This window comes from Camelina sativa, chromosome 6, assembly GCF_000633955.1.
Source record: "Camelina sativa cultivar DH55 chromosome 6, Cs, whole genome shotgun sequence".
NCBI classification, from domain to species: domain Eukaryota; kingdom Viridiplantae; phylum Streptophyta; class Magnoliopsida; order Brassicales; family Brassicaceae; genus Camelina; species Camelina sativa.
Window position 1 is genome coordinate 18398021 of NC_025690.1, and position 13943 is coordinate 18411963.

Below are 13943 nucleotides of genomic sequence, written 5' to 3' on the forward strand. Positions count from 1 at the left end.
AAAGAGAAAGCTTTGGGATTTGACTAACATCTATAAGTGATTTGATGTAAAAAAAAATGCGAAAACTGGATGATCTGTAATTGAAACTGCTTAATGGGTTTTAGGGTTTCAGTGTTCTCTCTCTCGGGGTTTAGTTTAAAGAAAAATTTATCATTTGGAACTTGGAAGAACAGAGAGAAGTGAGGCAGAGTAGTGCACACAATGTGTTCGACGAAATACCTGAAGGTGTCTAATAGCGAGATTATTCGACTTTTAAACTCTTAGGCCCACAGGCTACAGTTAAGGTAAAGGGTAAGCCTTTTAATAAGTGTGGCTTCGCGAATTGGTTTTAGTTTTGCAGACAGAACCTAAAAACTTCGAACTTTGTGGTCTGTGGTACAATCAAATCTACAGAAACAAGTTCCAACTCGTCGACTCGCGCGACTCGAGAAGACTTGGCTCATTTAAAAGTTCAAGCTTCGCAAAGCTTGGATTGAGAGTCATGGAAGCGAAGAAAGTGACAGAAGAGGAAGCGGAGACATGGAAGAGAGAGATAGTAACAAGCGTGATGAGATTAGTGAGCACGAGATTGCCGCAGACAGATCTAATATCACTACTTCTTGTTAGCCCTTGGCTCTATCGCACCCTCGTCTCTTACCCTTCTATTTGGCTGGTAAACGTAACTTTGACTTCTTCTCAGGTCTTCCAAGTTTTCGAAATTTTCTTATACTTAATCTGATTCAAAAGTGTTTATTGTTCTCTTTCAGAACATTGATTTGCGCGAGATGACCAATGCAGGGGATCGGCTTTTAGCTGCTCTGTCCTTGGTTAGTTAAAATTAAAAGTTTGATACTTTGAGCTTTTGGAAAGTTTGAACAGAAGTCACTCATCGTGGTTTCAAATTGTGTAGCCAAGATATCGGCAAGTGAAGCATATCAATCTTGAATTTGCCCAAGGTGTCGTGGACAGTCATTTTAAACTTGTCAAAGCCCGGGTAACTATTTTTTTGCTGACTCTACCAGTAATTCTAGAAAGTTTGACTACGTGGATCATTCTATCCGTTTGAACTTCTGAACATATTGTATTGGCTGCTGTATGACAGTGCCCGGATGCACTTTTAAGTTTAGAATGCTTGAATCTTAATGGGTGCCAAAAGATTTCGGACAGTGGAATCGAAGATATTACTAGCATATGTCCCAAGTTCAAAGTTTTCTCTATGTACTGGAATGTGAGGTAGTATTCTTGTCTGACTCATTGGTTTCACCCTTCTTGATTTTACCACATGAGACAAGCCTAATTCTAGATATAATGTTTGACAGGGTGACCGATGCTAGCATTAGACATCTAGTGAAACATTGCAGACATATCATTGATTTGAACCTAAGTGGCTGCAAGGTATCTTTATATATATCCTTGGAGTTTATTCCTGATGGATTGCTGTAATTATGGCAGTGTCTTACACACATGGATACCCCTTTCTCTTGTTTGTATTAAGTGAAAATATATGAATTGGATGTGCACTAATTGATGCAGAGCCTAACGGACAAAAGTATGGGGCTAGTAGCTGAAAGTTATCAAGAATTAGAGTCGCTGAATATCACCAGGTAAGTTGAAAAAGGCTTAAGTCTTTACATGGTGATGATAGATAATCCATAACATTCTTGGATAATGTCATTCTTCGTTTGTTGATTGTCTGTCTATAATGGTGGAAGCATGATTTCTATACATTTTCACTAAAGGATTATGGTATTTGGTTTTTCTGTTCATGATGCCACCAGGTGTGTTAAGATTACAGATGATGGTTTACTTAAAGTGCTACAGAAATGTTCCTCTCTCCAGACCTTAAACCTCTATGCTCTTTCAGGGTATATAGTCAGCACATATTTATTTGTTTCTGGATTTATTTATAAGCTAGCTGTTCTTAGTCCTGGCACTGATATTGCATTTTCTTGCAGCTTCACAGACAAAGCCTACAAGAAAATATCACTTCTAGCTGATTTAAGGTTCTTGGATCTATGTGGCGCTCAGGTAGGAGTCAATGAATCCCATTTATTTGGTTGCATTTGTCCTTTTTCCTTGGTGGATGGATGGATGAGTTTATTTGAGATCCTGGATTATCTTTCACCGTCTTGTAGAGTATAACTCAGGGATTGATTGCTAGCAAATCCATAGTACAGATTATATATGTTGAAAATGGTATTCGTATCTTTTATACATATCTGTAACTAAGAGTCCGGCTTTGGTTGCCAGAATATATCTGACGAGGGGCTTGGAGATATAGCTAAATGCAACAAACTAGAGTCTCTCAACTTGACATGGTAAGCTAAGTCTCCCCCTTACAAGAAAGATAACAAGCAAGAAGCTGCGTTTTTCATTCCAAATGCTTCTTAAACGTGGCAGGTGTGTGCGTATCACAGATGCAGGCGTGATTACCATGGCTAATAGTTGTACCTCCCTCGAATTTCTCAGGTATTATTTTATTACAATTCTAGAACTATTTTGCTTTGTTGTTGTTGTCAGTGATTATTTTTGCTGACACCATCCAATGAAAAACGAAAAATTGCAGCTTGTTTGGAATAGTAGGAGTGACTGATAGATGTCTAGAGATTCTCTCGCAGACATGCTCTACTACACTCACCACTCTTGATGTTAATGGCTGCATCGGCATCAAGGTGTGTACTGTGACTTTTTCTCCAGTATATCAGTAGTTTCTATGTTGTGGTGATGCTGAAGAAGACCCAACACTCTTTACTTAATGTTAAAAACACACGATACAAATTTTTGCAGAGACGAAGCCGTGAAGAGTTGCTTAAGATGTTCCCTCGTCTGACATGCTTCAAAGTACACAGCTAATTTTCTCTTTATCTAAGGACTCTCAACAAGTGTCTATCCTCTTTTTTATGATTCACAAATCACAATCTATTAGAAACAGAGGAGAGTACTCTTATTATCTTAATCAGACGATGTTAACTGTGAATAATATGCTTTACTAACATGCCTAGTATATACGTTACGATAAATCCAATTATCCAAACAGTAAACAGCTGAAACAACAGCACATGTCACGTATTTGATGCATTAGCAAATAGCAGTAACGGTAAAAAAACCTTAAACAGTAAGTATCTTGGATGGTTCTTAGTTATTTTGGATGGTTCTTTTACAGAACCAGGAAAAACGCAAAAAAAAAGTGAAGGGTCAGATGAAATACTTGCGGATGCGATCATTTCATTTTCTTCTCCTACACTTAGTAAATTCTCAATAACCAGAACAGAGCATAACTATATATAAATTTTCAATGATCTCATCCCTGCATAAGAAGAATCTCGTGAATATCTGTCCTAATGTTCAGTTCCTTGGCCAGCATCAGTATTTGTAACTTTGACATCTGTTCCACCGTAAAAACTGAGCTCAGCTTCCTAAAACCTAAACCCATCCAGCCATAGTTTTTTCGACCTGCCATGCCATTATGTTATGAATGTGTTATCGATAAATATAAGAAATCTGGAGAAAGAATTTTAGATTGGTTGTAATTGTATGCTCTTACCACGGGCATGCTTATATAGCTCGGTTGTAATCCTTTTAGCTACTGATAAATCTTTTGCGATGTCCATCTCGTATGCAATGTAGCAACGCCATAGAATGACCGACTTGTTTAGTGTATCTTGTGCAAAAGCCCTTTCAAACAATCCACGGATTCTGTGTGAGGAGTCTTCTTTATTCAACTCATAAGAAAGTGCCAATAGCCAAACAACGACAGATGAATTCCTGCATGATTAACATATTAAACTAGTTTAGCATCGATCCTTCTTCAAGGAATTTTTGCATCTACTGATTAATAGATATGTGCTGTCTCTGCTTCCGCAAGCCTCGAAAAGTGCAAGAAACAGTTCTTCGTTATGTGGGTCTAGTTCAAAAGCCTTCTCAAATATACTAATCTTCTGGTCTAAAGTCTGCAGGCGATCTCCTTTTTGAACTTGTGTACTTAAAACCTGGTCTAGAAAATGAGCAAATGCTAGCCACGTTCTTTCATCATGGGGATGCTCCCTCGTCAGTCTGTTAAACTCTAGCGTTTTATTCAGCACGTAATCCTCCCACGATGCTTCTTCCATCATTGAGTCCTTTGATAAAACATCTTCCTCCAGTGGGATGAAATGATCAAAGGAAGAAGAATCAGTAGCTTCTCTTGAAGCAGATAAACGAAGACGCTTGGTCTTCTTGCTGCATTCTGTGACTGCATTTTTAAAAAACCAATAGCGTTCCCGAGAGTCTGGTGTCCACTTCAAATAATCAGTATCAGTGTCTGGGTCAAGCATAGAACTATTCAGAGAACCTGACCCAAGAACTTTATGAGCATTTTCAAGTTTATAGCGAGGAACATTCATACTGCATTATAAAAAAGAAAAAAAAAACAGAAGCAGATTGGTTTTTCAATATGTCCACACTCAAAACGCATTACACAGGACCAGCCATAACTACGAAACTTATAAACAAATTACCTGCGAATAGAAACAGAAGCAGGAAGAGTATCCAAGTAGTAAGACTGTAAGAGTCCTTCTTCACAGGTTTGGAATAGTATTCATCCCTAAATGAGGATTTCCTAGAACGAGATTCATCCAACTCAACATCCCTCCTCTTTCGGTTCTTCTTTTTCTCAGAGCCTACCGAAATCAGAGTCTGGTACAAGAAGAAATTCCTAGCCGTATCCATCTAATTTGTTTTAAAATGGTCGGTGTTATATCTCCAAAAGAGAAGCAAAGGAACTAATCGGTGAAGAAAGGTTTAATTTTGCCGTGGAAGCTCTTAAAAGTTGTCCAAAGATCTTAGAGTATAACAGTTCTGAACTTTATGATTTTAGTGGAAAGATGTTCATCCTTCTGAAGACTGGGAGCCTACCGAAATCAGACTTGTTGCCAGAAAAAAAATTAGTTCAAAGTTAAGAGATGGTGCTGGTTTTATAAGGGATTAATGTGGTCAGCTACTTTGTTGGGCTTTCGGGATATGTGACACAATCAGTTGCGAACGTGTGGTGAACGGCGTGGACAGCAAATTCATCCCTTTGTGCCCGCTCTTTTTATGTCAAAATGCCTTTCCAGAAACCTATAAGAGAGATCTCTGAGTTGATGAGAAGCATCGCTGTTATGGGTACAACATCGAATCAGGTTTAATGTATGTCAAGAAATATGGGATCCCGAGAGCAGAACCAGACATGATTAAGGATTTTGATTGTTGTAGAATCAGGTGTCCCATAATATAAGGGCCTTTAAGGATGAGAGAAGAGTATTTAGTAGGAATACTCGAGTCACCAACGGTTATTGAGGAAGCAGTACCTGAACAGCTAAGATGTTTATTGGGTCAAGCTTTTACCACGTTGCAGCAGCTTCCTGAACCTATCAAGGATACTCTAGCCAATGGTCTAAGAATTCCCCTTGGTGCGTAAGCCACATATAAAAAGCATCTTTTAAAGATTTTTTTAAAGATTTTTTCCCTCCTCACATATGTAAACATTGTAACCACTTAGTGTTGTTGTTATTTGACTTTCAGTGTAACTTACCAAAGATTCTTCATGATATCTTTATCTTATCTTGTCGCAGGCTGCATTTACTACTACATGGAAAAGGAACTTGCTCTTATCAGAGAGAAAAGGAAGCTTATATTTGATAACTTCAGGGCTAGAGGAATCATCAGAGTCATTGAGGAGAGTGAGTGATTCGATCGGTTACAGATTTTTATATGAATAAATTGTTGTTGTTGGATGGCCACTGCTGTTTTTAGCTTTCTTTCTTTGTTTTTCTTCAAAAGGGTTTCTATGAAACATGTGTACATGAAAACTAACTCTTTGTTATTTGACATCCTTCAAAGACTTGTAATCTCTCGTTAATCGTTATATCTCTAATCAGACATTTTTTTTTTTTTTAAAGTTTTGTTTTATTAACACGTCATGATACATCTGCTTCAGCTAGATAATAGTTTTGGATGAGTTTTTTTTATATTAGCTCAGATTACAGAGGATTGAGAGAGCTACAGCCATCACTATACCAAATTGCTTCTTAGCTCGTCCTTTGATGCTTGCTGAACTTTTGGAGACAACTGCAGTATTTTATATTTTGCTTTCTTTTAGTTCCGAGAAAGCAGGAAACTATTCTTTTGCACGAGTAGAATCAAAAGTACTGCAAAAAGAGTGGTAGTGATACCTTTATGTCCAACATTCTGAGAGGATTCAGTGAATTGCTTAAATATCTGAGAGTCTGGTGAATTTAGAGGCAAATGTAGAAGCTCTTCTTGCAAACAAAATGAAGTAATGAGAAAAAGATATAGTCTGTCACCATGCAAAAGCTGTTGAATTATTCAAGAAATATTGTACAAGATATTTGGTTATGAAATCTGTCACCTGGGCATTTTGAGATATTTGCAGGGACGTGGCAAGCCGAAGGGAGGCTCATTGCACGATTGGCATCAACTTTGAACCCTAAACCAGGATCATCTCTGTCTTTGACAAGAGTACAAAGACATCTCTTGGTCTGCCCTTTGTCTATGTTTACCTTGAGTTTGCTGCAACATGTTGAGTCTGGAGCTTTAGCTTTGTTACTGACATAAGGAAGACAAGAGTAGAGATCAGACATGGCATCCTGACATCCCTTTATGTCCTGATTCAGATCTGATCTCACACCAAGAAACATTACTGCTACTGTTATGCATAGAGCCAACATTTGAGGATTTTGATTGTAACCCATGAATCTTCCCATCGGTTTATACAGCAGAGTTACTCAACATGGCTTTTTATAAGCCTATCTACAGACTTGCTTCTTGTTCACATATGTTTCCCTCTCTACTTGGATAGATTAGTCAAAGTTCTAACTCTGCAAGAAACTTGATTTAAAATGCTCATATAATGAGTACTAGTTGACATGTCCCATGTCTGATTGAAATTGGAGTTTGGATCATCTGCAATTATTGGAGGCTTACATATAAATATAGTAAGTTGTTCACAATTCGTTTTCACAGTATCTGCAAGATATCCCACAAGTAAAGGGAGTAGAACATTGATGGGTTAAGCTGTATTGTTAAAGTTTAAGGAGGCTTGCAACCATACCTAGAAGAGAGTTTTTATACTCAGGTGAATTGACTGTAAACCCCCGTCAACATTTTTTTGAAGAATCTAATGTTTACATTGTTACAATGACAAGCCAGTGAAGACAAAACCTGCTGGCAAAGAGGAATAACTATAAGAAGAAAAACCAAACGAACCGAAAAGTTATCATACTTCTTACATTGGGAGCAAACTAAATAAAACTGTGATAGAGTAGAACGCAAGCGAAAAACCCAGCAGGAGAAAACCCGGGGACATGGCACGCGATCTTCCTCATGTAGATTAACCATCTCCACTGGAACATGTCTTTGAGTAGCGGTTATTACAGCTGCAGTATCTCTACAAAATATTTTTTCACCTGTGAAGTTTGCAGCATCAGCGTCTGGCCCTAGGCATGCAGCGGAATTCAGCTAAAAGTGCAATGTGATCAGAAGACCATTCTGGAGATGGAAGAGCAGTGTCCTTCCTCAAGCTCTCTTCATCCAACAGTTCCAATAATGATTCCACTGTTAACGTATCAGCTGAAACAAAAAAAAAAAAAAAAGCAAAAGCAAAATGTTTACATGAAAAAAAAATCTGAGTTGAAAGCAGCCAATGGCTGCGAAAGCAGGGAAGTTCTCGCTTAAGTTAACCTGTGTAAAATATGTAATCAAGTGTGCCTATAAAGTCCCTGGTACAGTTGGTAAACAATGGTTCATTTGATGCAGGATCCATTCTTCTCCTTTGCTGCTCAGCAATAAGGCTGCCTCCCATTCTTGCAAATGATGAGTAAGCACTAACCTGCATTGCTCACAAGATGAGATAATTATCCATATGCTGTAGTTCTAAAGTTTATAAGTATGTCTTTGGCGGTTCTATGCATCTCTTTTCCGTTTTTGTGAAAGATAATTACCAATGGCAGCTGATGAGTTAGCTTGGTGTGAGGACGCAAAATTCCAAGAGGATCGACCATCAAATCTGGGTGCAATGGATCGACCTTCCCCATAGCAAGAAGTGAATGAGGAGCACTAAAAACATTTAGAAAGAACTCTAAGTTAATTCAATTAGATACCATAATCATAATTTGATATAGGTTAAAACATTTTTGCAGTTTAGGCATAGCAAATAGTTAAACCAGCCAGACCTCGCTGGTACTGTGTTGAAATCTCCACACACAAGCATCGGAATATCTGCACTAGCAGCTATTTTCTCCAGTCCCTTCAATAATGTGTGAACCTAGTTTGAGCAAGAATGATTATTAATCAGTAGTGATGTTAGAACCTGAAATCTGAGAGTTCTTTTACTATGAGAAATAAAGACGAACCTGCCAGAGCTTTACATCCTTCAGTTCATGAGAAACGTTTACATGCGTGTTAGCCTGCAAACATCAAGAAAGAGAGAAAATGTTATCACCTCGAGGTCTTGAAGGCAGAAGAGTAGGTGTAAACACATAAAATCCAACTCTAGTAACGTCTCTTACAAAAAATGTGGCAAACTCACCACACAAAGTAGCTGGCGCTTCCCAGGATTGTCAGCAGCCTGGTTTCCAAATTTTGCTTCCAGTACAACTATTAAAGCAACATTGTCCTAAAAAGAAAGAGTATAAATCAGTTTAACATAAAAGACAAACACAGAGATGTGTGGAAATAGAAATCGCACGGTGAGCATCTCTCAGTACCTTAACCAAACGATTCAAAGCAGTCTTCTTCTGGGTAACAGCAGGAATAAGAGCCTCGGTCAAAGACTGGGCAGCCTTATTGAACTCAACCTGGACAAGAAGCCCGATGTTTTAACAAAAGGGCTTACATAGATAGGTAATCAAGTGGAACACTAAAATATACCTCGTATTTTTTAACATGAGAAAACCTGTCTCTTCTGAAAAAAGTAGCACATCCATCAATTGTGTTTGTATTACCAACGTAAACCTAAGATTATTAAAAATAAATCAATATGTTCTGGTCAGTACATCTTGTCACATAAGTGACAAGGAAAAGGTTATAGGGGGTCAAGGGGATGCGTCCAAACAAACCTCATTTGTCTTCCTCTTGAAAAGAGCTTGGTATCCATGCTTATCCAGCTCAGGAGCGAAAAACTCATCAAAATGATCATTCTGTACCTGCAAGATGGAAAAAAAGGAATTATTGGAGAGGTATTTGTTTATAATTTAACAGGAAGCAATTGCAACGTTTCCAAGCCAGTGCAACTTGTGCCAGAAAATATTTAGCATACCTCTTGCAGACAAACTATATCTGCGCGATACTTGACAATTTCCCGTAGTAAATTCTGTCTACGGTATGTCCAAGCGAGAGCCCACGCGGGACAGTAACTGTATATGTCGCTGCTAGCGTATGTATCAGCCAATATATTGTAGGAGAGCACAGTGAATGATCCCATAGAAAAAGGTCTTCCATTAGAATCCAGCTGTCCGATAACATCAGCTCCACTAACAGGGATCAGCCTTCGCGGAGAAGGTGATGGAGCTGGAATAACACGGGAGGTCAATATGGTACAAGAAAGGCCCACATTCTGTTTTGTCTCGGCATTGACCACTACACACTCAAACTTCAAAACATGGCCAATATCATCAGCCATTGGTGTGTATGTCTTAGAGCGTCCAACCTCAACAAGTGTTTCTCCTCCAAAACCTGTCTTTTGAGTTATGGCTGCGGAATAAACATTCGTTAAACTACCACTGGTGCTGAGAATGCCAGATCCAGACCCTGAACTATTCAAACGAAGCAACTCTTCTTCATCATTCCCTTCTGTAGCAGCAGCACTGGCAGCACGCTCGTGCAACACACGGTGATGCTGCCACGCATCTGAAAAGCACTTGGTAGAACAGTGGAAACTTTTGGAAACAGGAACCTTAGACTTTAAACATCCCAAACACTGCAATGTAGCCGGCTCAGATGGATGCACACTACAAATAGCAACTTTTTTATCACTCTGTACCCGATACCTGCAACAGATGATGCATCTTTAAATACAGAACCAAAAAGACAGACTAAAGACTTATAAACCCCACTTCATAATCATTTCCACACTCAAATTTGCAAACAAACAAAGACTTGAACTTACTAAGAAACAAATACATAAATTCACAAAAGCTAGTAAAAAAAGGAGCAGGTTGAAGAGTGAAAGAAAGCAAAAGGGATAACATACCATCTGTACTTTAAGAAGTGACCTTCAAGCGGAGCTGATTCAGGTACATCATCGGTGGTGGGAGTCTTATCAGGCCGGCGGAGAAGAACGTACGGAGTAAGTTCACATCCAACAATAGGTATCTCCGACGGTAGATGCACTCGTGTAACGCTAAGCATTTCTTTTTTTTTCCTAACTAAAAAACTGTAATTTCTCAAAACACTACACGAAGCTCAAAGGTTGAGACTTTTAGTTTTAGATATATGTAAACTGATAAAAGAGACCAGAAGAAGAAACAAATCGGATCCCTAACGGATCCGCCATTTACTTAACCCTAAAACCCACCAGCGTAGATGAACCCTAATTCTCCCCCACCCCTCAATTTTCTCAACTACAACAAGTTTCTCCAACCCCAATTTTACGACCTAGAAAATATTTATGAAGAAATTGAATCCAAAGAGTTGGATCGATAAATTTCGCTACGACAGACAAAGAGTATTTTAATTTTATTTTATTTTCAAGGGGAACAACAAAGGCTGCAAACAAAAAAAAAAAAAAAAAAACTAAGACATTTATTTTTATTATTAGACACCTTTTCAATACATATTAACTTGTTTTCAACAGTTGGTAGCATTGTAATAGACTATTCAAAATTGGGAAAAGACAGATAATTCTATCATCACAATAAACAATATTTAGTAAGTGATTATTTATAAAATGATGTTTGAAAGAGTGTAATTGGGGAAATGATAGCACACACTCATATATTTATGACATTTGTTTAAAAATAAATTGGTAAGTAAAAAAAAAAAATTTTGCTGGCAATTAATTTACTAAATTTGTCAGTAATTACTTTTGTCCAGACCATAATAAATATTCGTCTCTACCCAATCCTTCCTCTTCGTGTCCATCACGCGCTAAAATAGTAAATTGCCGACACGCAGTTTACTTCGTTATAGTTACGCCGGCACGCTTTTCGTTATTAGAAAACGGCAAACAGTCTGAAAATTAAAAAGCCTTGTTGGATCGAAATACGAATATCTCTTCATCTTTTTCTCTTTTGCTTATTTCCCAGAAACCTTTGTTTCATTTTGCTTTCGTGTGCGATCGCGAGAGAAGAAGGGAGGAAAAAAAAAATTAGGGTTTATAATCTGAAGGTTTTTTTCGAACACCATTGATCCTTGATTTAGGTTTTTCTTCTATTCGAGTCTCTTTTAAGTTCTGGCTTTCATATATCTTCTCTCTGTGCATGGTGTCGCTAAATCTATGCAGCGTTGTCCTGTTCGATTTCGTTTAGCTTCTAGGGTTTAATGATTTGTGCATTTTTTTTGGTTTTGAGTAATTGATTGTTCTCAGCTTTGCGTTAGTTCATCGTGATTTTGTTTTGTTACGGCCTTTTATTGTTTAGATTTTTCCGATTAGCTGCTGAGGTTTTTTTTTCGTCTAAGGTTCTTCTAGAGAGATAGTTCTCTCGAATCGATCTGCATTTTTTCTTCATTTTCAGTATTTTGATTTGTTGAGTCTTCCTGTTATATCTTACATGCACAGCTGCAACTTGTTTCTGGAAAAATGATCTTGTTCTAACTGAAATTTATTACGATCTTAGGGCTGTGATCAAACTCAGTTGTTCTTTCTTGGAGGTTTTAGTTTGCAATCATGAGTTCAAATTCATGGGCTGATGTTTCTGAATCGGAGAGGGCACCATCTGGTGGTTGGGGTTATTCTCGTCCGTCGCGAACCAACTATGTTCCTCCACATCTCAGGAGTCGTACACCATCTTCGGAGTTTGCTGCTCCTTCACCTGGTAATGATCGTGGGGGATATGGTGGTCCACATAGTGGTTATGGTGGTCGAGGCCAAGGTTATGCTGGTCGAGGAGGTGGTGGCTATTCTGGTAGAGGAGGTGGTGGTGGCGGTTGGAATAACAGAAGTGGAGGTTGGGACCGTAGGGATACTGAAACTAACCCGTTTGGTAATGATGGAAATGCAGACCCGGCTGTTACCGAGCAGGAAAACACAGTCATTAACTTTGAGGCGTATGAAGATATTCCCATCGAGACAAGTGGGGATAATGTACCACCCCCTGTTAATACATTTGCAGAGATAGACCTCGGAGAAGCTCTGAATCTAAATATCCAGAGGTGCAAATACGTGAAGCCTACCCCTGTGCAGCGTAATGCAATTCCCATTTTGGCTGCTGGAAGGGATTTGATGGCTTGTGCTCAGACAGGGTCTGGGAAGACAGCTGCCTTTTGTTTTCCGATTATTAGTGGGATTATGAAGGATCAGAATATAGAGAGACCACGTGGAGTTCGGGGAGTCTATCCTTTTGCTGTCATCCTCTCACCAACAAGGGAGTTGGCTTGCCAGGTCTGAATCACTGGTATAATATCATATTTTATGTGCATTTCGTAGATCACATGAAGGTTTCATGAAAAGACATCTGTTTCATGATTTTTTTCGCAGATACATGATGAAGCAAGAAAGTTCTCGTATCAAACTGGAGTGAAAGTTGTGGTTGCTTACGGAGGAACACCTGTCAACCAACAGGTTTCTGTTATTGTTTGATAACTGCTTCATTTTCCACGTCTCATAGACTTTGTGGTTGTGGCTGTCTGTGTGTGTGTGAGAGAGAGAGAGAGAGAGAGATTACTTTTGCTTTTCCAGGCTGTAATTATAGTTTACCAGTGCGCCTTGTTAAATTTTGGTCTGACAGTTTCTATAGCTCTTAGTTTGGTTGATGACATGTCCTGGCTGTTCTTTGCTCTGTAACATACCATTACTCCTCCTGTTTATGTTGGTTTACGATAATTAACTATTGTATCCTTACAATGAAAAGCTGCAGGAATCAACTACATTTCATGATAGTAAGTCTAGTGCTCTTGCTAATTTGTTCTTGTTTTGCTGTTGTACAGATTAGGGAGCTTGAAAGAGGGGTTGATATTCTTGTTGCAACTCCTGGGAGATTAAATGATTTGCTGGAGAGAGGTAGAGTCTCATTACAGATGGTAAGATTTTTGGCGCTTGATGAGGCGGACAGAATGCTGGACATGGGTTTTGAACCACAAATCAGGAAGATCGTTCAGCAGATGGACATGCCTCCTCCTGGTGCCCGGCAGACAATGCTGTTCAGTGCTACATTTCCTAGGGAAATACAGGTTTGTGGAACTCTTTCACATGCCATTTTCTATGTTTCCTCCTTACCGGAGGAAATTCAGCTAGCTCTATCGTCAGTCTCTCTTGCTCTCTTAGTGTCTTCATTGTTAGGGCACTGCTTCTGTGCTTCATTTGGGTCTCCAGTACACTTGTTCTGAGAATAACTTTCTTTTTATTAACTTTAATAAAAGTGACTGAGCACTTATCCTTAACTTGTGTAAAGGATCTGATATTTGCATGGTGTAAGGAAGGATATATCAGTTCTTATGCTAGTGATATGAAAGAACAAGATAGTGATTTTATCTGCTTGCTGTTGTTCCGTGAATGTTGCCTATAACTTTAGAAAAAAGTGAGATTTGGTAGATCTGGGAAATGATAAGGATGTCCGGTACAGAATCTTGTTTTCCTTTATTGTTGGAGGTTTCATTTCGTTGTCTTACTAATTTTTATTGTTTAAGTTCCAAAAGTTTGGCTCTTAGAAGTTGTGTTTCCATATGCACTTAGTTTTTATTTTATTTTGTGTGCAGAGACTTGCATCTGATTTTCTTTCAAATTACATATTTCTGGCTGTTGGAAGAGTGGGTTCAAGTACGGACTTAAT

At 38.6% G+C, this 13943-nt stretch overlaps 4 protein-coding genes across 4 annotated transcripts; 2 read left to right on the forward strand and 2 right to left on the reverse strand.

Annotated features, from left to right (window-relative positions):
* LOC104792139 (F-box protein At3g58530-like) lies at positions 315-2972 on the forward strand. Its single transcript, XM_010518201.2, has 12 exons — positions 315-652; positions 747-806; positions 890-973; positions 1082-1212; positions 1299-1374; positions 1513-1583; positions 1758-1844; positions 1935-2007; positions 2230-2297; positions 2380-2448; positions 2546-2651; positions 2767-2972. The coding sequence occupies exons 1-12, from the start codon at positions 482-484 to the stop codon at positions 2830-2832; spliced, it is 1062 nt and encodes a 353-aa protein (XP_010516503.1). The 5' UTR covers positions 315-481; the 3' UTR covers positions 2833-2972.
* LOC109124737 (protein YLS3-like) lies at positions 5870-6722 on the reverse strand. The gene is made up of 3 exons (XM_010518202.2): positions 6368-6722; positions 6171-6254; positions 5870-6066 (listed from the first exon to the last, which is right to left on the reverse strand). The coding sequence occupies exons 1-3, from the start codon at positions 6720-6722 to the stop codon at positions 5969-5971; spliced, it is 537 nt and encodes a 178-aa protein (XP_010516504.1). The 3' UTR covers positions 5870-5968.
* Positions 7099-10722, reverse strand: LOC104792141 (carbon catabolite repressor protein 4 homolog 1-like). The gene is made up of 11 exons (XM_010518204.2): positions 10208-10722; positions 9275-10004; positions 9075-9161; positions 8887-8970; positions 8724-8813; positions 8546-8632; positions 8370-8423; positions 8190-8281; positions 7959-8073; positions 7699-7846; positions 7099-7587 (listed from the first exon to the last, which is right to left on the reverse strand). The coding sequence occupies exons 1-11, from the start codon at positions 10363-10365 to the stop codon at positions 7442-7444; spliced, it is 1791 nt and encodes a 596-aa protein (XP_010516506.1). The 5' UTR covers positions 10366-10722; the 3' UTR covers positions 7099-7441.
* On the forward strand, positions 11244-13938 carry LOC104699217 (DEAD-box ATP-dependent RNA helicase 52-like; the record flags this gene model as incomplete). The annotated part of the gene is made up of 5 exons (XM_010414552.2): positions 11244-11343; positions 11793-12556; positions 12653-12736; positions 13102-13344; positions 13870-13938. Coding segments are annotated over exons 2-5 (1110 nt in total), but the record flags the coding sequence as incomplete, so codon positions are not given.